Here is a 26,203-nt window from a genome sequence, read left to right as displayed (position 1 = left end):
CACAGACAACCATTCACACTCACATTCACACCTACGGTCAATTTAGAGTCACCAGTTAACCTAACCTGCATGTCTTTGGACTGTGGGGGAAACCGGAGCACCCAGAGGAAACCCACGCGGACACGGGGAGAACATGCAAACTCCGCACAGAAAGGCCCTCGCCGGCCACGGGGCTCGAACCCGGACCTTCTTGCTGTGAGGCGACAGCGCTAACCACTACACCACTGTGCCGCCCCTTTTTGCAAACTCGATAAATAAAAACTTTATACAAAATGTCCGACAAAATCATTTCCGCTTTGAATGTAAACAAACCGGTGAAATGACAGTCGCAATTTGTTTTGTTTGTTTTCGACTAGAGTTTTTATTTCATCCTCAGTTGCTTCAGCAAAACGCTCCGCCATTTTGTTTTTCTCGACTCACGGTATATGAGCTGATATCCTAGTAGTAGAGTAGTCAATCAGAGCATGTGATTGCTCATATCCAATGAATTTGGACAGAATAAATACAAATTAGCTGCTTAATATAATATTAAACCAGCATGACCTTGACCAGGCACTTACTAAGGATGCTGTAAACACATCATGCAGCACTGCACATTAATGAATGTTAATGAACGTGGTCTCTTCTGTGTGGATTTGTCCCGCAAGCTTTATATTTGACCACCAGTGGCAAACCGTTACTATTAGAGCTGGGACTTGAGCTCAGCCAAAACTCAGCCAGACACCAAAAAAGCAACAGGGCAAAGGATTTTGCAAGGGATTAGCGGCAGGCTGCCAGGTCGCTCCGTTGTGTGTCGCTGTTGATTTTAAAAATAACTAAGTAAATTACACAGTGAAATGAATACTTAAGTCTGAGTGAAAAATACTGTGATGAGCGTGCAGGAAGAGTCTGGAAACAGAAATCTTAGTTTCTTGGTCGTTAGCCTGTAGCTCTTGATAGCACTGGCTTGATCAGTTTATTAGTATTCGCTAACACTACTGATGAACGAGTCACGGTTAAACTCGCATTGGCCTTCGAGAAGGTCTATCAAATCAAAGTCCTTCCTTGGCCTCTCGCCTATTACATAGCTAGGGTTACAGTAGGGGGCTAGTCCTCTGGTAACCGCAAGAGTTTGACTGCCCACTCACATCTGTATTGCAGCGTGCCTTGCCAGATGACAGTAGGCACCATTTTTATGATGGTCTTTGGTATGACCCGACCGTGAGTAGAACTCGCGACCTCCCGATCGAGAGGCAGACACACTAACCACTAGGCCAACTCGCGGTCTACTAGGCCTGCTCTTGATAGTGCTGGTTTGACTGCTTTATTAGCGTTCGCTAACACTACTGATGAACGAGTCACGGTTAAACTCGCATTGGCCTTTGAGAAGGATCTATCAAATCAAAGTCCTTCCTTGGCCTCTCGCCTATTACATAGCTAGGGTTACAGTAGGGGGCTAGTCCTCTGGTAACCGCGAGAGTTTGACTCCCCACTCGCATCTGTATTGCAGCGTGCCTTGCCAGACGGCAGTAGGCACCATTTTTATGATGGTCTTTGGTATGACCTGACCGTGAGTAGAACTCGCGATCTCCCGATCGAGAGGCGGACACGCTAACCACTAAGCCAACTCGCGGTCTACTAGGCCTGCTCTTGATAGTGCTGGTTTGACTGCTTTATTAGCGTTCGCTAACACTACTGATGAACGAGTCACGGTTAAACTCGCATTGGCCTTCGAGAAGGTCTAGGGATATCTCACTGGATAACTCGATTTTTGATGTTTTCAGGACAGTAACCCTTTCATTTCTGAAGCAAATTTGATAGAAAATGAGGCCAAATTAGAATTAGAAGAGAATAATTATAATGAAATGATGAAAGAATGAAAGAAATTAAATATAACATTTGAAATGCTGATATGTTTGGGCCGTCTCTGAATGCCTAGAAGGCCCTGACAGTTCCCCTCTGGTGAACACTCACTCATTCATTCGCTCACTCACACACCACATGCAAGACCTTTTTGTTGTGTACCGACAGAGCCATCCATACCTCTAATCTCAACCAGATGCCTTGTGAACAATCGCGTATCTGTTCAGAACATGTCATCTGTTAATTCAGGATCGGTTATAAGCTTCGTGCAAAGAATGAGTGTATGAGGTTGGGAGGAAGTGTGCAAGCGTAAACAATTCAAGCCTGAAGGAACACACCGTAGAGTTTTGTCCTGGAAAAGAGGAAAGGAGTTTGAGGGTTGTTCCTGTGATGCCCCTTGACCAGGAATTGTTATCCAGCAAGGCTCGAAGACCAGCAACCTGGAAACAGTTCAACTGGCCCAAGTGATTAAAAAAAGCAACTGGTTGAAATTGCTACTCTTAACCATTCGAGGTGAGAATTTACGTATATTTGTTGACTGAGCCTTTTAATCTCATGCACAAACAAAACAGCAATGGACCCAGTACTGGGCCTTGAGGTACTCCTGTAACTTTAAGCTTCAGTTCAATAAAAAATCCAGGAACAAAAAAGTCACTAGGCGGCACAGTGGTGTAGTGGTTAGCGCTGTCGCCTCACAGCAAGAAGGTCCAGGTTCGAGCCCCGTGGCCGACGAGGGCCTTTCTGTGCGGAGTTTGAATGTTCTCTCTGGGTGCTCCGGTTTCTCCCACAGTCCAAAGACATGCAGGTTAGGTTAACTGGTGACTCTAAAGTGAGTGTGAATGGTTGTCTGTGTCTATGTGTCAGCCCTGTGATGACCTGGCGACTTGTCCAGGGTGTACCCCGCCTTTCGCCTGTAGTCAGCTGGGATAGGCTCCAGCTTGCCTGCGACCCTGTAGAACAGGATAAAGCGGCTAGAGATAATGAGATGAGATGAGAAAAGTCACTAATAACAGGAAACTTATTTAAAGTTAAAAAAGGAAAAAATTTCAATGCTTTGTTAGGCAGTCTCTCGCTTTGCTTTAATGTGAACCGAAGCCTCCCAATTTTTAAAAAAGAAAACGTGGCAGAAAACGCAAATCGTCCACCTTGTCCTGTGACAGCGTAAACGTTGACACAAAGGTCTCGTTTATTGATGTTTCAGTAATGTTATGTGGACGTTACGGAAGGTCAAGCTGAACTAAAAGTTCCCACCAGATTTGAAAAGTATATAAACGCCAACAAGACATGAAGCGCCATGCACGTTCACGCCTTCTCTAAGAACGCCGTAAAAGCCCACCAAGAGCTGAAAACAACGAATCACGACTAAACTGAAGTGTGAATGAGCGTGCAATTGTGGCCTGCAGTCGAGATCCATCATCACTCTGACTAAAGCACTTACTCAAGATGAATGACTGTGTGAGTGACAGTTTGTCAGAACTTTCTTTTTTCCCCCTTATAATCGGATGTCTAATCCATCCAAGAGCAGCTTTAAAAAATAAAATAAGAAAAAAAAAAACAGATGCAGTGATGGAGGTTATTCCACCTCCTGCCCTATAAATCCCTGGGCTCTGCTGCACCTGGCACGCTGGTTGTGTTTCATGTATTACCAGCTCTAAGCCCTGTAGTGCACTGAACCACGATGACATGCTGCACGTTTTTAAGGCCTGAAGACACGAATAGAAATCCAATGACTTTTTCATGGTGGAAAGCCGACGCTGACCCCGACCCCGAGGAACGAGGTGTAAAAATTGCAGTGCGGGGGGGGGTGTAATAGCTTCCTGCACATTTTTTTCCCCCGAATGTCACAAGCAATGGCTGTTTAAGCAATTACTTCAATCCTGGAAACCCCATGTGTGATTTTCACTCGATTCGCTTCACTAACTCAGCTCCGTTATAAGGGTTCACAAAACCAGCAGCAGCCTGACATGATGAAAATTTCTCCGTATCAGTGAGAAGGCTTTTAATGCCATAGAAATCCCGGTCAACACCTTCTGACCAATCAGAATCCAGAATTCCAATATGCTGTGATGTAATGCAAGAACCTTTTATGGTGTTTGAGTGTAACCACAATGCTGTTTGTATTTATCAGTAGATATCTCATCTCATTATCTCTAGCCGCTTTATCCTGTTCTACAGGGTCGCAGGCAAGCTGGAGCCTATCCCAGCTGACTACGGGCGAAAGGTGGGGTACACCCTGGACAAGTCGCCAGGTCATCACAGGGCCGACACATACACCCATTCACACTCACATTCACACCTACGGTCAATTTAGAGTCACCAGTTAACCTAACCTGCATGTCTTTGGACTGTGGGGGAAACCAGAGCACCCAGAGGAAACCCACGTGGACACGGGGAGAACATGCAAACTCCACACAGAAAGGCCCTCGCCGGCCCCGGGGCTCGAACCCAGGACCTTCTTGCTGTGAGGCGACAGCGCTAACCACTACACCACCGTGCCGCCGAGAAGGCTTTTAATGCCATAGAAATCCCGGTCAACACCTTCTGACCAATCAGAATCCAGAATTCCAATATGCTGTGATGTAATGCAAGAACCTTTTATGGTGTTTGAGTGTAACCACAATGCTGTTTGTATTTATCAGTAGATATCTCATCTCATTATCTCTAGCCGCTTTATTCTGTTCTACAGGGTCGCAGGCGAGCTGGAGCCTATCCCAGCTGACTACGGGCGAAAGGCGGGGTACACCCTGGACAAGTCGCCAGGTCATCACAGGGTTGACACATAGACACAGACAACCATTCACACTCACATTCACACCTACGGTCAATTTAGAGTCACCAGTTAACCTAACCTGCATGTCTTTGGACTGTGGGGGAAACCGGAGCACCCGGAGGAAACCCACTTGGAGAACATGCAAACTCCACACAGAAAGGCCCTCGTCGGCCACGGGGCTCGAACCCAGACCTTCTTGCTGTGAGGCGACAGCACTAACCACTACACCACCGTGCCACCCTTATCAGTAGATATTTAAATAATATTGGCTGGCTGCTTTTTCTTTTTTTTGTGGTCTATCAGATATATTCCATTCAGCTAGCATGATACTGAACGAGTCGAAGACGAGTAGTTGAACGTAGACCACAATGTCTCAGAGTCGTATCTGATAGACCACGGAAAAAAGCCAGGCAATATTGTTATTATTATTATACATACAGTGGATACAAAAACTTTTCCCACCGTTAACGTGACCTATAACCTGTACAATGAGCTGGTTGCGTAAGTGTGCACAGCCTTAAACTAATACTTTGTTGAAGCACCTTTTGATTTAATTACAGCATTCGGTCTTTTTGGATCGGAGTCTGTCAGCCTGCCACATCTAGACTTTGCCCACTCTTCCTTGCAAAAGCGCTCTAAATCTGTCCGATTGCGAGGGCGTGTCTTGTGCACAGCCCTCTTCGGGTTACCCAACAGATTTTCAACTGGGTTTCTGGCTGGGCCGTTCCAAAACATTTTTGTGGTCGTTGTCGTGCTGAAAGATGCAATTCCTCTTCATCTTCAGCTTTCTAGTGGACACCTGAAGGTTTTGGGACTGTTCATACCGGTAATTCCCTCCACCTTGACTAAAGCCCCTGTTCCAGCTGAAGAAAAACAACCCCAAAACACGATGCTGCCACCACCATGCTTCACCATGGGTGTGGGGTTCTTTTGGTGATGCGCAGTGGTGTTTTTGCACCAAACATATACCTTTTGGAATTGTGGCCAGAAAGTTCAACCTTGGTTTCATTAGACCACAAGACATTTTCCCACATGCTTTTGGGAGAGTTGATGTATTTTTTTTTTTTTGCAAAATTTAGCCGGGCCTGGATGTTTTTCTCTGACCCTACCTCATAGTCCAGACATATGGAGAATATGGAAGATTGTCGTCACATGTAGTACACACAGTGGTCGAGTTGTAAAATAAAACCGGGGGGATGGTGAAATTTTTAGTCGCGTGTCGACCCATCGGTCGGTCCGTTGGTGGGAAACTGGTTTGCTTTTAGGAGGGTTTGCACACAACGTAGGTCTGTGGACCTTGTTCATTTACCAGACATACAGTATTTTGTGCTGATAAAGTGTGTAGTACACACTGTGTACCCTTTTTATTGTTGTAAAAAACATAATACGCTGGTATTTTACTGTAAAACATGCACAGTGTGGATGTCATGTGTCATATTTAGTCAGTCTCCTGGCTGACATACCGACCACATTCTCCATATTAGGGTGAAATGATGTCAGATGACAAATTTGAAGTGTAACTTCATAGTCATGGTAGGCTCGTTTTAAATCGTTTGGCAAATTATTTATTAAAACCTCAGCAGGCAACGTAAATGAACAACTGAATCTTTTCATATCAAGTCAATAGAATTTTTATTCAAAGCTGAACATTGAGTTAAATACAGAGGTAGGTAGGGAACCAATAAGCTAAAACAAGCAACAGTAAATTGTAAATGTTCAGCTCTTCAGCTGTTGGTTCTCCTGCTTGCTCCTGCTCCTGTATTGTCTCCTACTCCGGGTCCTCCAGCTCCTGCCGCACTGTGTGCTGACTGTCATCTGGAATAAAGAGCAGTGGATAAGATAATTTAATTAAATATAATGTTATTTCTGATTTATTTATTATCTGAACGAGGATTTGAGTTTTGAAAAATGACCGGATTCTTTCTGTAACGTTGATTCCCGCTGTTATCTAGGTCACGTGACACCTTAACGTTGACGGTTACCAAGGAGCTGCCTTGGATACTTTGATACTTTGCTTCGATACATAGCAGCACTTTGATACATACTGGATACAAGCTAGCAAAATGAGTTAAAAGCAGGCGTCTTTGGAAAGTTTCTTTGGAAAGGGGAAAAGGCCCATTGAGGAGACAGAAGAAGAGCCTACGACGAAGCTGCATTTTAGCAGACACTTTGTCGAGTCCTACACCAATCCTGCTCTGCCTTACATGTTGTGACCGGCTCTCTAATGAGGCAATGAAGCCTTCAAAACTGCTAGTGTCGTTTATTTTAGCCTTCCTGTCTTGAATAACACTTTTTGTTGCCTGAAGAATAACAAACGAACGTCCAGGCTGATTAGATTAATGGCCTTATACAAGAAATCAAAGCTAACATGAACCTGAGTAAGCTATCGATAGCTGGCTAGACTCCAAACTAACATTCATCAGGGATGAGAGTTTTCGGCGGATTTCCGCTTTTTCTGAGCAAAAATCGATATTATGCCAAATCCGTTGAGATTTTTTTTTCATCGAGGGGGGTTGAGGTATGTTCCTTCGTGATACTCAAGTGTACGACGACGTTACATGTTTACATTTTCGCCATCTTTAGTCTTGCGGTAGAATACGTGTTACCTACAATGTAATTGGCCAAAACATCGCTGGCGAGAGCATGATAGCCAGTCATAACAGTTCTTACAAAAGTACCCGCATCTGTTGTATTTTATCGAAACTTGCACATGTTCATCATCGCTGCGCTTCAAAAATACGTTTCTCTTTCGTATCGGCTTTTTTACTCAAAATGCCGAATACAATTGACAAGCGAGACGAAGCGAAGATACGTGAAATCGATGCTGGTATAAAAAACAGAGAGAGGACTGACAAGCTTTTGTCTTTGGCCAAAAAGCTGAAGAAGTCGTCGAAATGATTAAATGAAAATGAGAAGTGACTGAACTATAAATAATTGTATAAAGTGCACATAGACATTATCCCATAAACTTAGCATTCGTTTGATTTAATACATTGAACATGTATATGATGGTCAGTAAATCTGAATTAATGCTGACAGTTTTGAAAACTTAAATATTTCAAAAGACTTCTTGAAATCATATGCAACTAATGAGGACATAGGGAGACTGACCTTTTCTCCCTGAGAAATGTTATTTAATATATGAACATTTTGATAATTAATAAAACTTACGTTTAAATGTGAATTTAGTTTGTCATTTTTGTTGATCATAAATTATAACCATACCCTTGAATGTAGAATGTGATTTTATTTTGAATTCAAACAATACTCCTATTGATTTGAAACATATTTTCATGTAAATATATATATAAAAAAAAAAGACAACAGATTTCTTATCTACTACAGCTCAGATTGCAGGAAAAGTGGTTTGTAAGGCCTTATTTTTCAAAAATTTTCCTGGGGGGGTATCCCTCCCAGACCCCCGGCTTTGGGCGCCATCTTGTTTTCTGCTTTTTTGGTGACCACCCACTCTCATCCCTGATTCATTATGATAGCTGTGTCGTTATCCGCCGCCCACAAATTAGGCTACATATCGGTAACTTTACAGCGTGATAGTGGGCTCACAGAAAGTGTGACTGATATTCGTAACTCTTGACTTACCTCCTGAAATGTTTTTTTTTCTTGCGATCTTAAATCCGAACTTGCTTAGGTCTTGCTGTCCACTCCGCTTGGCCATGATGCTGCAATCCGCTGCTGTCACTGACGCCGAATGAAATAAAAAATAACGGAACCCCAACTGAATGTCACCTCCTCAAACGCTTGGCTTGCGCGTGCCCTCTCTCGCCGTAGCTTACTGTATGCTCAGTTTCAGCAAAGCTACGTGGAACGGCATTTCTAATTCCAATGTTAAATAGAAGTAATGTCCACATTTATTGATAAAATTGCTCAAGGCAAGGGAGGGGGGATGATTTTGACCATTTTTTATTCCAGGGGGGATGGCACACCCCCCATTCCCCCTCAACTCGAGTACAGAGTACACACCCAGTACTCGCCGGAAATTCCTGCAGCTCCTTCAGTGTTGCTGTAGGCCTCTTGGCAGCCTCGCTGACCAGTTTTCGTCTTGTCTTTTCATCAATTTTGGAGGGACGTCCAGTTCTCGGTAACGTCACTGTTGTCCCATATTGTCTTCACTGTGCTCCATGGTATATCTAATGCCGTGGAAACGTTTTTGTCCCCTTATCCTGATTGATAGCTTTCAACAATGAGATCCCTTTGTTGCTTTGTAAGCTCTCTGTGAACCCTGGCTTTTGCTGGAGGACGCAACTGATGAAACGTCTGAACTTTATTTAGGGTTAATCGGAGTCATTTTAATTGATGAACCCCAAAAGACTGAATGCTGTAATTAAATCAAAAGGTGCTTTGACAAAGTATTAGTTTAAGGGTGTGCACACTTATGCAACCAGCTTATTGTACGCTTTTTTTCCTCCCCCTAACAGATTTGTTTTTCAATTGAATTGTACAGGTTATAGGTCACATTAAAGGTGGGAAAATTATTTATCATTTTCTCGCATCAGAAAAAACACTCATTTTAACGGGGTGTGTAAACTTTTTATATCCACTGTACAAATTCCTTTCAGGTGTTCAACGTGTCTTTCTCTTTCAAAATCTTCCATATTTAACGAAACAAATCATGTTTGCTTACAAATTGTCACAGTCGCTCGCTAGCGTGGAAGTTTTACGTTTCTGACATGGCTCTTTTCCAGTTTTTCGATGTCCATTGGTATGTTTTTCTCTTGTAAATGTGTGTGAAGAGTATCTACTGAAGTTCTGGTAGCCTTTCAGGTGTTCAATGTGTCTTTCCAAGCGAACAAAGAAATGCTTCTGCGCAGCATGCAATATCGTAAACCATATTCAACGCTCATTCTCCATTGGGTAGAGTGACGTAATACATATAGGATAAGCAATATGCTAACAATATTGCATGCTATCGAAGCAAACGAATGAAACTCGCTAGAAGGGAATAGAACACGTTTTTATTCCATCGAAAAAGTGTCTTGTACGGATAATTATTCAATATATTAGCAAGTCAAAGTCCCTCTCAGTCCAGAATCTGGTCTTCCCAGGCAGTCTCTTGTCCCAGTACCAACCAACTCTTTAAGGCGTATGGGTGCGGCACTGATCTCCATTTCGATAGCCCTCGGCCTCTTGCCTATACAGCTAGGGTTACGGGGGGGGGTCCTTTGGTAACCGCCAAAGTTTGACTTCCCTACTCACATCTGTATTGCAGCGTGCCTTGCCAGATGGTAGTAGGTACCATTTTTATGATGGTCTTTGGTATGACCCGACCACGAGTAGAACTTCCAATCAAGAAGTGGACACGCTAACCACTAGGCCAACATATCAGATTAAAGCGAGTCGGCCTTTCAATTTCATAAAATCAGTAAAATTTAGTCCTTGTGATATATATTTCTGTAACATCTCATAAAATATCAGGCCATTCAAAAAAATGTGCATGAAATATAATCGCTCGCTTCACGCAGTCAAGCAGACAGAGGATGTCCATGTGCGTGCGCATGCGCAGGTGATGACACGGAGGTGCTCGCTGACCGCCGATGACCCTCCATTTTTCTCTCCCCTTTCAAATTTGTATCCCACAATGCCTTGCACGAACAGGGAAAGCCCATCACGTGATTTATGATGTAGTATCTTGTATCGGGTCATGGTGAAGCAGGAAAAAAATAGCGGAGAATTTAGGGCCACATGGTTTTAAATTCATTAATTGTTCCATTAAAAAAATAATAATAATAAAACTGGAAGTCTGTGATTCAAATTCAGTTGCTTTCGGTCCACTAAACAAAAATAATTGGGCGTCTGGGAAAATTATTTTTATGACCTACACTTGAAAAATCTGAGAGGCAGTCTAGCTTTAAATATTTTAACGTAAAGCACTCGAGTGAAATTATTACATTAATAATAACATCATGATGATGTGAAAGAGAGTGGAGATAAAAGCACGGACAGGGCCCTGATGCCTGGTTTGAGAACCACTGCTTTACAGCCATCTAGTGTCAGGATGAAGATCTGCATCAGTGTGTTCACCCGGAAACCTTACGCTGTTGAACGAATGAACCGTTCTGTGAATTTGGATCAGAACCTCGTTAAGAACAGTGCTAGTGTTTCTCCGAGTGACTTCTTGGGAATGTTTAAAGTGTCCTGAAAGGCAAGTGCTGCGAAACACCTTCTGACCAATCAGAATCGAGCATTCAGAAAGAACTCAGCACATTTTATGTGGGTTTATTACATCAGCATACAGGAATGCTTAGAGAATAATAAACATGGACGACAAAAAAAAAAAAAAAAAAACGTGCGTTTTAGAAGGTCGGGATTCGGCTGTGTTCAGGCGCTGGGAGCGTACTGCATCACGAGCCTGTCGAATTCATTCTCCTGTGGACGAGAAGAAGGAGAGATGTTTAAGATGGATTGAAGTGTCCCAAATGTCCATGCAATCATTCATCATCAAGAAACAACTGGAAGTCATTTTCTTTTTACTGCAGCACTAACGAGTAACGGCACAAGAGGCTCTCTCTAACGGCTTATTTCCTTTTATGGTCTGATGACATCATTTATTCGAGAAGCTGGAATCACGTTACCTTAGCGAGATAGTCCTTCACAAAAGGATGCGACTTGTGGGCGTCTTTCAGCTGAGACAGATAGCGATTTGTGACCTGAATAGACATGTGGAGGAGAGGAGAGGAGGGGTGGAGGAAAAAAAAAAAAAGGCAGTTAAAAGCACAGAATTCTAGATGAAGCCTGATCTTGTGTTTGCTCTTGGACGACTATTAATCTTTCCTAGTTGACCAACAGTTTAAGAAAAGGACTCGACTAGTTGTCTGCTCCATAGAATTGTTTCAGGATGTCACTATTTATTTATTTTAACACCCATGCAGCAAAGACAGCGTCAAGCAACGTTTCAGTTAACAGCGCAGACAGGCGAGGAACTACGGTACGTTACCTACATTCAGACTGCACCCTGAAACGACCCATATCCGATTTTTTTGCCCATATGCGACCTGTATCCGATTTGTTATTGACAATCTGAACGACACAGATCCGATTTTTTCGCATGCGACCCAGGCCGCTTGGATATGTGGTCCTAATTCCGATGCATATCCGTTATTTTCACATGCGACTGCAGTCTGACCGGACAGGTCGCATTCATGCGACCTACACGTCATCAACAAGAGACAAACGTCACTATTCTGCGTTGGCTAATCCCGCCTCTTTGGTGGAAAACAACAACATCTGTACAGTTTTCAGAATTTAAATAGACTTTTATAGAATTGATCAAGCTAATGGTGGATTTGGTAGGGACCTGGATGTTGATCTGTTAGCCTGATTAAATAAAACCGTTTCTATAACTGATTTATAACTTAAACCATCCTGTATTACAAGATAAGATTGTTCTGGAAATTTCCAGTAATTTGACACCTTCGGTCTCATTAGTCTGCTGCCCACATTAATCAGATTATTGTACGAGTTCCACCGCCGCCGCCACAAAAACCACATCGCCAGGTCTCGCCTCATCTCCATCGCTAACTGCACTGGTGTTTCTGCACCTTGAGCCAGCGCTGAGAGAAGTTGCAGAATTCAGCTGGCTATAAACAATCTAAATAAATATTTATAAAAATGTAGAAAAAGTTTATTAATATGACGAAATAAATATGTGCAAATTATTAAGCCTGAATTAAGAGTTTGGTAATACAGCGGCCGTGTCCCAAATGACTGCCTACTGAAGCTCGAGTGCACTATATAGAGTTTAAAAATCCATTACTTCCTAGTAACATGTAGTGCACTTATATAGAAATTAGAGAGACATTTAGGAGTCAACCCTCGTTACCAGGCTACACGTTTTCATTTCGGTTCAGAAACAAAAACACACACGAGACCTCACACTTTAACCAGATAATTAAACAAACAAACAAATCATTAAACTTGAAGAGTGCTTTTTTTTTTTGTCCACGTATTACGTAGATGTGCTTATTACGTGTCAATTTGCGCATGCGGGACACTTTTGGGTCGTTTTCCGTTCATATTGGAGATCGCATACAAGTCTCATATAATTGGTAATGTGAACGGCCTAACAAAAAAATCAGATTTCACAACAAATCGGATACGGGTCGTTTCAGGTTGCAGTCTGAACGTAGTGCAAGTGTGTCAGGGAAAGTGTAGGTTTAAAAAAAAAAAAAAAAAAAAACAAGAAAAGCTGGAAAAAAAAATTTCCACACTGCAAAAAATGGCCTTTCCAAAATAAGAAATAAAAGATTAAAACAAAGCATATTTGCTTGAATCAGGTGAAAAAAATCTGCCAATGGAACGAGTCAAATTTGACTTGGTAAGATTTCTTAAAGTAAGATGAAAAATCTAACCTGTTTTTAGGTGAAATAATTCCAAAATAAGATTGGGGAACTTATTATGCGAGATCTGATTAACTCAAAATAGTTCTTATAACAAGATCGTACTTCTTACATTTAGCCATTCAAGTCATTTTTATTTATTTCATTTTTCACTTAAATTCATGACAAAGTCTTAGCAGTAAAAACTGAATTTAAGATAAATATACTAATATTAGGATTGTTAAATTCTACAACTAAGCATTGCTAGCTTAAAAGATTCTCCTTTTGTGACCTGTAATTAGTAAAATACTCTAGATATGAGACCAGAGACTATCTTGAATCAAGTTGACGACACGTGTAGCATTGCAACAAGTTTATTTTTTTTTCCCATTTCAACATTCAAACAGTAAAACATCTCTTAAGATTCCACTTCCCCAGGACCTCAGGCACCAAAAAAAAAAAAAGTCTACGCATTTTGACTTACAGTGCTTACACAACGCCAAAGCAACAGTGCATTTTGGGGGCACTGACTATAGAGATCTTGCAGTCACGTGACCGGAAAGTACACAACCGCCATCTTGTCGGTCAAAAACACCGCTGAATACTGCTGCACTCGTGTACAGAATGGATCAATTTCAACCGACGGACTACACGGCTCATTTTTCTAATGAACAGATAACTAGATACATGTCTAAAATAAACGATCTACAGATTTGTGACCCTTATGGCTTTCCGGATGGAGTTTTCACGACCGGATGTTGAACTGCCAGCGGAATACCCGTGCATAATTACCTCATTAACTTTCCCTCGCTGTTCAGTGGTGAAGCACTGCGTGCTTATAAATCTCTGGACAGTTATCTTTACAGAAATTCAGGATTTGTCAGCGACTCAGATGTGGCATCTTGTAAACAAGAATCCTCATTGGATGGGTAAGTCACTTAAGTATTGAGTATAGCACTGACCAGCCGATTATAGAATAGAATAAGGTAATTCTAGCTGTAATTCCAAATCGTCCGTCTTGTTTACATGGATCTGGCGTTGGAGAGGTAGAGGCTTAGCAGTGGAGGTTTGAGTAGCTGTTTTCTGAGCTTAGTCAACAGGCCGGCTCTGCAGCCTCGCTTTTGCTTCCGCTCCCAGCGCCGCCTCCTTCGCTTTGCCTCCGATAACAATCCACGGAGACCCCGCTGGTCTCGCTATCTCGTCCTGAATGTTTTTTTTTTTTTTCTCGTCCGGAATGTTGTGCATGCGATGGAAATCGCTACAAACCGTCATTTTCTGCTGGAAACCAATGTCCAGTAAGTCCATACGGTTGTAGTGGATATTGAAGTCCGGTACAGACGAACAACACGCAAAAATACACACAAAAAACATAAAAAACGTGCACAGGTAGGGAGAGCTTGTAGCCGCAGCCGTTGTAGTAGAATTGTATATAGTAGGGTTTTCCAGAAGAAAAGGTAGAAGTAAAAACAGAAGTAGAACCAGAAGTAGAAGGCGGAAATATGGTGTTTGACCGACAAGATGGCGTCTGTCACAATCTGGATCGGCTGTGACGTCACATGCAAGTGCTCCATTCATGTGTACGAGGGGTTTACAAGATCAGGCACAAAAAAAAAAAAAAACCCACTGAACTCCAACACTGCAAAAAGTAAAATCTAACCAAGATTAAATATCTTAAATCAAGACAAAATATGCTTGTTATTTGTCTGCCAAGATAATTCTCCTTTCCAGGCAGGTTTTGTGTAAGAGTATTTCACTTACTTTAAGCATTTTTTCCCTCAATTATCTTAACAAGGTATTATAACTTGTTATTGAGATTTTATTACTGGTTATGAGTAAGTTCTGTCTTAAAATGACAGAGATGCCTACTCCAAATTTTGAATTTCAGTATTCTTGAAAACATTTTTCAGTATTTTGGAATGACTTTCAGTAACATTAATTTATGCGCATTTCCATTATAAAGAGGTGTACCGTATTTTTCGGACTATAAGTCGCACTTTTTTTCATGGTTCGGCTGGCCATGCGACTTATACTCCGGTGCGACGTATATATGTTTGTTTTTTTTCACCGCGGAATAACTGGAGCTGATGCTGAGTCTGACGACAGCCACGCAGAAGAAGAGGAAACGGCGCTTCGTCTGCCGCTGGAGTTGGCAGAGTTGTTCAGAAGTGACACCGAGGATGAGGAATTCAATGGATTTGCTGATCTGGGGTGAAATCGTCAGCTTGATAAACTTGATTGACCTGTGTTTTATTATTAATGATAGGCCTATAGTTATTTAAATAAGTTATGTAATGATTTTAGGCAGTGCTTAATTTGTGAAGTGGGAGGTCCTGGAACGCAGGAGGTGGGTGGGTCCGGCAACTCAAAAAAAAAAAAAAAGGCAGGGGGTGGGTGGTGGTTTACTATAACTTTACACACACGCGCTTATTGTGTGTGTAAAAAAAAATAAAATAAAATATCAGACATTATGATCTTAGAAAACGCTTTAGTGACGAACAGTTACAGACAGTAATATGTCGTGATGTGTTATAAAATATTTTTTATTAGGCTATATATTAAATTATATATTAAATTTATCTTCTAAAATAACAGACTGTACTCATCACAACCAGTTTATTTCACCATTGGAGATCAGATCACACAAGACAATTTAAAAGCAGTACCAGCGGGACTTCGTGGCTCAGGTGGATAAGGCGCCGTACCATAAATCCGGGGACCCGGGTTCGATTCCGACCTGCGGTCATTTTCCGAGCCCTCCCTGTTTTTCTCCTGCTCATTAAAAGCAGTGCCAGCAAACATACGTGCAATCAATTCAAGTAATAGTTAAGAAATAAAGGGTTTACAAAACAAGTTGGAGAATTCATTTTAAACATTTTAGTAAGCTTTCTTGGTTTTTTGCCATTTTTTCCACAGCGCAAGCTAACGGCTACAAAAAACCCGGTGTTCTATTGAGCGGAAGTATACACCCCATGCCCCCCCCCTTCCCCTTTCGCATAGATTTTGTGGATGTCATAGGAGAGAAATCAACAACAGATATCAACATCAAAACCGAACACTAAACATTTTTATTTAATTTATTGTTTGATTTTTTTTCCCTTTGTGATGGTCACGGAGGTGATCTGATCCATTTAAATAGCTGCCGGAACACCGAATGAAATGAAAATAGCTGCCGGATCTGACAACGGAGGTTACGGATCTTGTTCCGTCACGTTCCGGCTCAAATTAAGCCCTGATTTTCGGCCTATAGGCTGTTGAATAACTTGATGTTACGGTACATATTCACCCAGTTTTTCTCTGGGCTATTATAAATGATTTTGTTTTGCATTTTTAAAAATAACTCTCCTTCCAAGATGAACTTTATTCTTCGTCTCTGATGTTATGGTGTTAATGGTCTGAATAACATTTAATGTTTTTATCTGATATGACGTTAACTGGCAGGCGCACTTTCTGCCTATTTTTTTTTCACTAGACGGTTGTTTTTACTACCGTACCTGTCTTTGGAGAGGATATACCTATAGCCTACTTGACCTCTGATTTGATGAAATAAAATTTGACAAAAATGAAGAATGACTCTCCTCGATGATGACTACAGCTTTAATAACAAAGATGAAAGAGCCATGGGGCGATAATGAGCCCTACCGGAAAAAATATTCTAAAAGCAAACTGATTAATGCATCAGTAATAGGCTACTAATATTAGTTATAATAATAATATAGGCTCTTAGTAATAACGATAGTGATGGTATTAAAGATAGTAGTAGATATTTAAAATAATCAGACTAGGCTACTTACAGGGCAAAGGGTGCGTTATCACTGCTCAGCTGTTCGTTTATTAAATAAGCAATGCAGTCGCGCAGTAACCACGCGCCGCTTATCAGATACAATCACAGATTCTATGGATAGAATAACCCTTCAAAAAAGTGCGACTTGTAGTCCGGTGCGACGTATATATGTTTTTTTCGTCTTCATAATGCATTTTTTGGCTGATGCGACTTAAACTCCGGAGCGACGTATAGTCCGGAAAATACGGTATATAGAGATCTTGCAGTCACGTGACCGGAAAGTACACAACCGCCATCGTGTCGGTCAAAAACACCGCTGAATCCTGCTGCACTCGTGTGCAGAATGGATCAATTTCAACTGACTGACTACACGGCTTATTTTTCTAATGAACAGATAACTAGATATATGTCTAAAATAAACGATCTACAGATTTGTGACCCTTATGGCTTTCCGGACGGAGTTTTCACGACCGGATTTTGAACTGCCAGCGGAATACCCGGACGTGTATGATTACCTCATTAACTTTCCCTCGCTGTTCAGTGGTGAAGCACTGCGTGCTTATAAATCTCTGGACAGTTATCTTTACAGAAATTCAGGATTTGTCAGCGACTCAGACGTGGCATCTTGTAAACAAGAATCCTCATTGGATGGGTAAGTCACTTAAGTATTGAGTATAGCACTGACCAGCCGATTATAGAATAGAATAAGGTAATTCCAAATCGTCCGTCTTGTTTACATGGATCTGGCGTTGGAGAGGTAGAGGCTTGGCAGTGGAGGTTTGAGTGGCTGTTTTCTGAGCTTAGTCAACAGGCCGGCTCTGCAGCCTCGCTTTTGCTTCCGCTCCCGGCGCCGCCTCCTTCGCTTTGCCTCCGATAACAATCCACGGAGACACCGCTGGTCTCGCTATCTCGTCCGGAATGTTTTTTTTTTTCTCTCTCATCCGGAATGTTGTGCATGCGATGGAAATCGCTACAAACCATCATTTTCTGCTGGAAACCAATGTCCAGTAAGTCCATACGGTTGTAATGGATATTGAAGTCCGGTACAGACGAACAACACGCAAAAATACACACAAAAAACATAAAAAACGTGCACAGGTAGGGAGAGCTTGTAGCCGCAGCCATTGTAGTAGAATTGTAGATAGTAGGGTTTTCCAGAAGAAAAGGTAGAAGTAAAAGCAGAAGTAGACCCAGAAGTAGAAGGCGGAATATGGCGTTTGACCGACAAGATGGCGTCTGTCACAATCTGGATCGGCTGTGACGTCACATGCAAGTGCTCCATACCAATATGTTTAACATTTAAATTATTAAAAAGAACTGTTTTGTGTGAATTGAATACACAAAACGCGAGCAGCCATCTCAACTGAATTTCCACTCGACAAATTTCTAGAGCATACAATAGATCACATTTTTATAAATACAATAGTGTTCCCTGTTTGCAGACATTACGGTTGACTACCAATCATTGGTATTGAATGCAACTCCTCAAAAGTATTATATTATATTGCCTGTCAAAATGTTCTACCTGTTAACGGATTCTAATAAAATTAAAAAAAATGTCTTATTTCATGCCAAAGAGAGTCCGACATTATCTTAATGTCCCAATATATAAATCCTTCAGCATCATGCTTCAGAAGAGACATTGAATAAAATGACATTTATAATTGTATTTAAAACAGTGGAATGATCCATTTTTTGCCACAATCCCAACAGCACTAATCATAAAATTCTGTTTTTGATCATACTACATGTACATTTGCACTTGCAACACTGAAAAGACTTTGAATTAAAGAAGTACAGCCAGTGTTTGATATTTCAGTGAATAAAAATCAGACGTAAAAAGAAACTGAATAAGTTTAACTCGCATTTCATGGCACTAATCGGCAAGTTCAACTCCAAGCACAGGTCAACCATCACCGCTTCAGCACGGGTCACGTTCCGTGTCTTTTCATCCACAGATTTCGTAAAAAACTGCTGGATACCCCCAGATTTACTATCCGCCTGACTCGCCATTTCAGCATACTCCATACAGTGGTGCTTGAAAGTTTGTGAACCCTTTAGAATTTTCTATATTTCTGCATAAATAGGACCTAAAACATCATCAGATTTTCACACAAGTCCTAAAAGTAGATAAAGAGAACCCAGTTAAACAAATGAGACAGAAATATTATACTCGGTCATTTATTTATTGAGGAAAATGATCCAATATTACATATCTGTGAGTGGCAAAAGTATGTGAACCTTTGCTGTCAGTATCTGGTGTGACCCCCTTGTGCAGCAGTAACTGTTGATCAGTCCTGCACACCGGCTTGGAGGAATTTTAGCCCGTTCCTCCGTACAGAACAGCTTCAACTCTGGGATGTTGGTGGGTTTCCTTACATGAACTGCTCGCTTCAGGTCCTTCCACAACATTAAGGTCAGGACTTTGACTTGGCCATTCCAAAACATTAACTTTTATTCTTCTTTAACCATTCTTTGCTAGAACGACTTGTGTGCTTAGGGTCGTTGTCTTGCTGCATGACCCACCTTCTCTTGAGATTCAGTTCATGGACAGATGTCCTGACATTTTCCTTTAGAATTCGCTGGTATCATTCAGAATTCATTGTTCCATCAGTGATGGCAAGCCGTCCTGGCCCAGATGCAGCAAAACAGACCCAAACCATGATACTACCACCACCATGTTTCACAGATGGGATAAGGTTCTTATGCTGGAATGCAGTGTTTTCCTTTCTCCAAACATAACGCTTCATTTAAACCAAAAAGTTCTATGTTGGTCTCATCCATCCACAAAACATTTTTCCAATAGCCTTCTGGCTTGTCCACATGATCTTTAGCAAACTGCAGACGAGCAGCAACGTTCTTTTTGGAGAGCAGTGGCTTTCTCCTTGCAACCCTGTCATGCACACCATTGTTGTTCAGTGTTTTCCTGATGGTGGACTCATGAACATGAACATTAGCCGATGTAAGAGAGGCCTTCAGTTGCTGAGAAGTTACCCTGGGGTCCTCACATCACCGACTATTACACGCCTTGCTCTTGGAGTGATCTTTGTTGGTCGACCACTCCTGGGGAGGGTAACAATGGTCTTGAATTTCCTCCATTTGTACACAATCTGTCTGACTGTGGATTGGTGGAGTCCAAACTCTTTAGAGATGGTTTTGTAACCTTTTCCAGCCTGATGCGCATCAACAACGCTTTTTCTGAGGTCCTCAGAAATCTCCTTTGTTCGTGCCATGATACACTTCCACAAACATGCGTTGTGAAGATCAGACTTTGATAGATCCCTGTTCTTTAAATAAAACAGGGTGCCCACTCACACCTGATTGTCATCCCATTGATTGAAAACACCGGACTCTAATTTCACCTTCAAATTAACTGCTAATCCTAGTGGTTCACATACTTTTGCCACTCACAGATATATAATATTGGATCATTTTCCTCAATAAATAAATGACCGAGTATAATATTTTTGTCTCATTTGTTTAGCTGGGTTCTCTTTATCTACTTTTAGGACTTGTGTGAAAATCTGGTTTGACGTTTTAGGTCATATTTATGCAGAAATATAGAAAATTCTAAAGGGTTCACAAACTTTCAAGCACCACTGTATGTGTTTTTTTTTTTGTAGTTGACATGCCGCGTGCAGTCATCGCGACCACCATGAGTGATGTTAATGTCAGTTCTACACAGTTTGCAGTGCGCGTATCCATTGCCCTTTTGACTGGGTGTAACGCACGGCCATTCTACCGTATCGAAAATAGCGCGAACAAATGTGCGGAATCTGCGCATGTCACACACAGCATGTGCGGTTGTCGTAAAAATAAATAGCCTAGCCGTGAATCTCGCATGGATTGAAAAAGTCGCTTGGACATTTAAAAACAACTCACTGGAATTTTTTAAGACTTTATAATAATTCCGTACAGAATAACACTGTTTGCCGTAACATCGTTTTTACGTAACTTTTCCGTACAAAATACGGCCAATCCGTACTAGTAGGCATCTCTGAAATGAGAATTACCGTAATTTCATCGGCGTTATATTAACCATGACAAGTTTGTCAAAGTCAGAATTTCTTATTTCAAGCATCTTATCCTTTCTTTTAATCTCTTAACACAAAACAGATAACTTGCGCTATGTTCACACTGCAAGGCTTAATGCTCAATTCCGATTTTTTTGTGAAATCCGATTTTTTTGTGAGGTCGTTCACATTAACAAATATATGCGACTTGTATGTGATCCTCAGTATGAACGAAAAGCGACCTAAAAGTGTTCCGCATGCGCATTGCAGGATACGACGACGTCACATGCAGTGAGCATGGCCAGCGTTTACGGAAGTAAAACCGCCCGGTTGCGGTATGACCCATCCAATCTAGCTTGAATAGCTGCATCCCCCCAAATGGAAATCAGCTCCCTAACCTCTGCGTCCTTCCATTGAGAAGATTCAGAACCTTCACAGCCCGAAGCGTCCCTCGCATTGATGTCATGCGCAGGGGCGCAGATACGTTTTTTGAACTGGGGGGGGACAAAAAACTGGGGGGGTGGGGACAAAGCTGCCAGCAAACCAACCCCAACCCCGATATGCCTGTCAAACTTGTTGTGGGTTACTATAGCAACCAAGCTTGAGCTCGCAACCTGTGCAGTCTGCGCAGCTCAACCAACCGAATATCAGTCTTTGTTTTGTTTTATGTGAATTGTTGCAACTATGTATGCACTGCTGTGCACCTCAATAAACCGAATGGTAATTAGTCTTTTGATTTTTCCGTGAGGTTTGCCTTATGCAAAGAAAGACAGCATAGACGTTTTTTCCTCCCTATAAGTGGGGGGGACCGAACGAGGTGAATTTAAATATGACTCGTCCCACCCTCTATCTGCGCCCGTGATTATGCGCCATGTTGTTGTAACTTTTTTGAGAGACCCGCCGCCTACTTCAGCGCAGAATAGTGACGTTTGTGGCTTGTTGATGATGTGCAAGTCGGATGAATGCGACCTGGCGGTTCAGACTGAAGTCGCATATGAAAAGAGCGGATAGGAATCGGAATTAGGACCACATATCCAAACGGCCTGGGTCGGATTTGAAAAAATCGGATCTGTGTCGTTCATATGGTCAATAAAAGATCGGATACAGGTCACATATGGGCGAAAAGATCGGATTTGAGTCACTTCAGCCTGCAGTGTGAACGTAGCCTAAATTAAATGAATTGTTGTATTGTCAATCTGGCAACAAAAATAGGCTACAAAATGGATTGGTTTGTTGTTTTGATTTTGATTTATTTGGCGGTCTCAGTTGGTATAAACACTTACTTAAACAGAGCACACCAATACGCCCAGATGAAATAGTCAAACTGTTGGTTGGGGGTCAAAGTATCTAGCATGTTAAAGTGAGTAGTACAACTTTACTTGTTTTTAGTATAAATACACTAGTTTTAAGACATCTGTGGGGTTTCTAAAGCTAGATATATTTACTTGTTTTTAAAAATCTTGCCAAGTCAAATTTTCTTGTTCTGTTGGCAGATAATTTTGCTTATTTTAAGTAAAATATTCCTCATTTTATTCCTTTTTTTTCTTGTTTTTGTAAGCCGGGTTTTTGCAGTGAAAAAGACCTCACTAAAACGCCCTCCACTCACTCACTCAGCCTTTTTGAAGGCACTTGTCTGGTCTGTAATGAAAGATTCAAAGATTTCAGTAAAGTTCATTTATTCCCAAAACAAGCATACTTTTTTTTTTCCTTGAAACAAGATGAACCGCATTTGAGAAACGTCCAAAATGTACTTACTTGTTTTTAAAAAAAACTTGTTTTATTTTCGCTCCAAATAAGACTTTTTCAAGACATTTTGTCTAGACAAGATTTTCAAGATGGACTGTCTAAAAACTAGCCTTTCTAGCTAAATGAGGTGGGCAATTATGTCTTATAATAAGGGTGGCTAGGTGTTTTGACTTGAAAATAGACAAATAAACTTCCTAAGATTTTTATTTTTTTGCAGTGCAATTCATAATTTAAAAAAAAAAAAAAAGTATGTATATTTAAAGAAATAAAACTCGGATATTCTCATATATAAAAAACATTTGAGAGAAACAAACTTGCAACAAGAGTGCTCCGAAAGCACAATATCCCCCGCTGGCTACTCAGCCACAACTCTAGTAAAATGCAACCGAATTGAACGAAATTACAATCTCCGTATTACCAACATATAACAAAGAATCCTGTCAATTTTCGTGAAATTCCTCCAAAAATTGTGAGAGGAGTTGATTTCAGAACGCGAGTCCCCCTTTTTCCTGGGACGGACAGACGGACATCGCTACAACATGAATGAATGAACCCTTTATTATCACTGTACCAGCGAAATTGACCATCAGCCTGTCCTTACATACAACCCCGATTCCAAAAAAGTTGGGACAAAGTACAAATTGTAAATAAAAATGGAATGCAATAATTTACAAATCTCAAAAACTGATATTGTATTCACAATAGAACATAGACAACATATCAAATGTCGAAAGTGAGACATTTTGAAATTTCATGCCAGCAACACATCTCAAAAAAGTTGGGACAGGGGCAATAAGAGGCTGGAAAAGTTAAAGGTACAAAAAAAGGAACAGCTGGAGGACCAAATTGCAACTCGTTAGGTCAATTGGCAATAGGTCATTAACATGACTGGGTATAAAAAGAGCATCTTGGAGTGGCAGCGGCTCTCAGAAGTAAAGATGGGAAGAGGATCACCAATCCCCCTAATTCTGCACCAACAAATAGTGGAGCAATATCAGAAAGGAGTTCGACAGTGTAAAACTGCAAAGAGTTTGAACATATCATCTACAGTGCATAATATCATCAAAAGATTCAGAGAATCTCTGTGCGTAAGGGTCAAGGCAGGAAAACCATACCGGGTGCCCGTGATCTTCGGGCCGTTAGACGGCACTGCATCACATACAGGCATGCTTCTGTATTGGAAATCACAAAATGGGCTCAGGAATATTTCCAGAGAACATTATCTGTGAACACAATTCACCGTGCCATCCGCCGTTGCCAGCTAAAACTCTATAGTTCAAAGAAGAAGCCGTATCTAAACATGATCCAGAAGCGCAGACGTCTTCTCTGGGCCAAGGCTCATTTAAAATGGACTGTGGCAAAGTGGAAAACTGTTCTGTGGTCAGATGAATCAAAATTTGAAGTTCTTTATGGAAATCAGGGACGCCGTGTCATTCGGACTAAAGAGGAGAAGGACGACCCGAGTTATCATCAGCGCTCAGTTCAGAAGCCTGCATCTCTGATGGTATGGGGTTGCATTAGTGCGTGTGGCATGGGCAGCTTACACATCTGGAAAGACACCATCAATGCTGAAAGGTATATCCAGGTTCTAGAGCAACATATGCTCCCATCCAGACGACGTCTCTTTCAGGGAAGACCTTGCATTTTCCAACATGACAATGCCAAACCACATACTGCATCAATTACAGCATCATGGCTGCGTAGAAGAAGGGTCCGGGTACTGAACTGGCCAGCCTGAAGTCCAGATCTTTCACCCATAGAAAACATTTGGCGCATCATAAAACGGAAGATACGACAAAAAAGACCTAAGACAGTTGAGCAACTAGAATCCTACATTAGACAAGAATGGGTTAACATTCCTATCCCTAAACTTGAGCAACTTGTCTCCTCAGTCCCCAGACGTTTACAGACTGTTGTAAAGAGAAAAGGGGATGTCTCAGAGTGGGAAACATGGCCTTGTCCCAACTTTGAGATGTGTTGTTGTCATGAAATTTAAAATCACCTAACTTTTCTCTTTAAATGAGACATTTTCTCAGTTTAAACATTTGATATGTCATCTATGTTCTATTCTGAATAAAATATGGAATTTTGAAACTTCCACATCATTGCATTCCGTTTTTATTTACAATTTGTACTTTGTCCCAACTTTTTTGGAATCGGGGTTGTACACACAATTGACAGGAAGACAGGGATAAAAGAAAAATACAGAGTAACATGAGGAGAGGGGACCACATTGGACCACAATGGAAACAAGCGCTGTGCGCTTTATTGTGTTATCCTGGTATGATTATGTCAATATTTTATATATTTATTTATGTAAATTTTTTACATGTTTATGCCGAATAAATCAATCAATCAAAGATATTGGATGTGAAAAGACTACATAGGCGGCAAAATGTAGTTTTTTTCCTGCCATGGAAGTGCACTTGTATACCGAGGAGGAAGCCATTTGCATTACAGCCGTGAATGAGGATTCAAAATGGCGGCTCAGCTCGGTTTTCCCTTTCGGGCGCTCTCGCTTTTTGTTAGAATTTGGTAAAGAAAAAAATTAATATAATATATTATTTACCAGCTTAAGGTCGGTCCGTATGGTGAAATACCGCGACCTCGGCCCAGAGGGCCTCGCTCAGTACTTTCAAGACCTCGGTCACGGGATTTCACCATATGGACCAACCATAAGCTGGTAAATGACAAACACTAGAAGGCCCTACTTTTGAGAAATACAAAGGACTACAGAGCACAAAGAGCGAATTAGAAATACTTTTACTTTTTTATCAAGTGTACCAATTTAACATTTTAACCTAATTAGCATAATTAAATACTAAATAGTTGGTTCTTATTAATTTTTAAAAAACTTTGTATTCAGTATCCAACCATCTACAATTTCCATGTAAATATCTTGGAAAGTTATAAGAAAAATCATTTGATCTCCTTGATTAACGAGGCCCAGTTTGGACCACGTGCTCCTCATACAGAATCTTACGGCGGGTTTCTCAAGAACGGAGAAAAACGTATTTTAATTCTGTAAAAAGTCTGCGTTCAGTTCTGAATTCAACGAGAGCCGTTTCAAGGCATTTGCACACAACTCAGCAGGAAAGTAAATAAACTGGTGCATCGGATTATTTTTAAGCGTGCACCGATTCTGAAACGGACAGCGTGCGGCGTGGTGAGGAAACCGTCGAGCCTGATGATGGATGGATGGATGGATGGATAAGGTCACGGCTACAGGTTCTCTCATCTCGGCAGCATCTGGAAACGCGTCCGGATCTTTTATCACTTTAAAATTACATTTCGCCGCTTTCTTTGCCATCTCGCTCGACGTCGTCACGACGCCAGTTAGCGAACGTGTTGCTACGTGCAACCTCGAGTTCACACGGCTGACAAAGTGAACGTCAGCACTTCACTAGAAAGTACCAAGTCACTGACACCAGTGTATCTACTGTATGGAATCAATTTTGTGCCAAAATGTTCATACAATACTTTTGAAATATCAAACAAAAACGACAAATCAAAATACAAAAAAAAAAGTCAATTTTTTTTAGACTGGCAAACAAATTATTCGTGTAATCGTGCAAAATATCAGTCTATTACTCTTCAGAAACCTTTTATTTTTGTTCCGCGTCTCTCAGTTTTGTCTGACGTAATTTATTTTGGTTGCGATTCCGGCTTTCTCGTTTGCGCTCCCTGACTTTTTGCACAAACTTGACGCGTGGGCGGG

At 41.3% G+C, this 26,203-nt stretch overlaps 1 protein-coding gene across 1 annotated transcript in view; it reads right to left on the bottom strand.

Annotated features, from left to right (window-relative positions):
* Nucleotides 1-10,830: 10,830 nt before the first annotated feature.
* The window catches only part of cope (COPI coat complex subunit epsilon), a 33,666-nt gene continuing 18,293 nt past the window's right edge, over nt 10,831-26,203 (bottom strand). Inside the window, exons 9-10 of the mRNA XM_060928912.1 lie at nt 11,203-11,277; nt 10,831-10,996 (exon numbers count right to left, since the gene is read on the bottom strand). Of these exons, the coding sequence (XP_060784895.1) occupies nt 10,949-10,996; nt 11,203-11,277 (123 nt within the window). The 3' untranslated portion in view covers nt 10,831-10,948. The remainder of the gene's footprint in view (nt 10,997-11,202; nt 11,278-26,203) is intronic.

The sequence above is a fragment of the Neoarius graeffei genome, chromosome 1 (genome assembly GCF_027579695.1).
Source record: "Neoarius graeffei isolate fNeoGra1 chromosome 1, fNeoGra1.pri, whole genome shotgun sequence".
NCBI classification, from domain to species: Eukaryota; Metazoa; Chordata; class Actinopteri; order Siluriformes; family Ariidae; genus Neoarius; species Neoarius graeffei.
The sequence above is the reverse complement of the archived record's forward strand: the minus strand, read 5'-3'. Positions and strand labels throughout refer to the sequence as shown.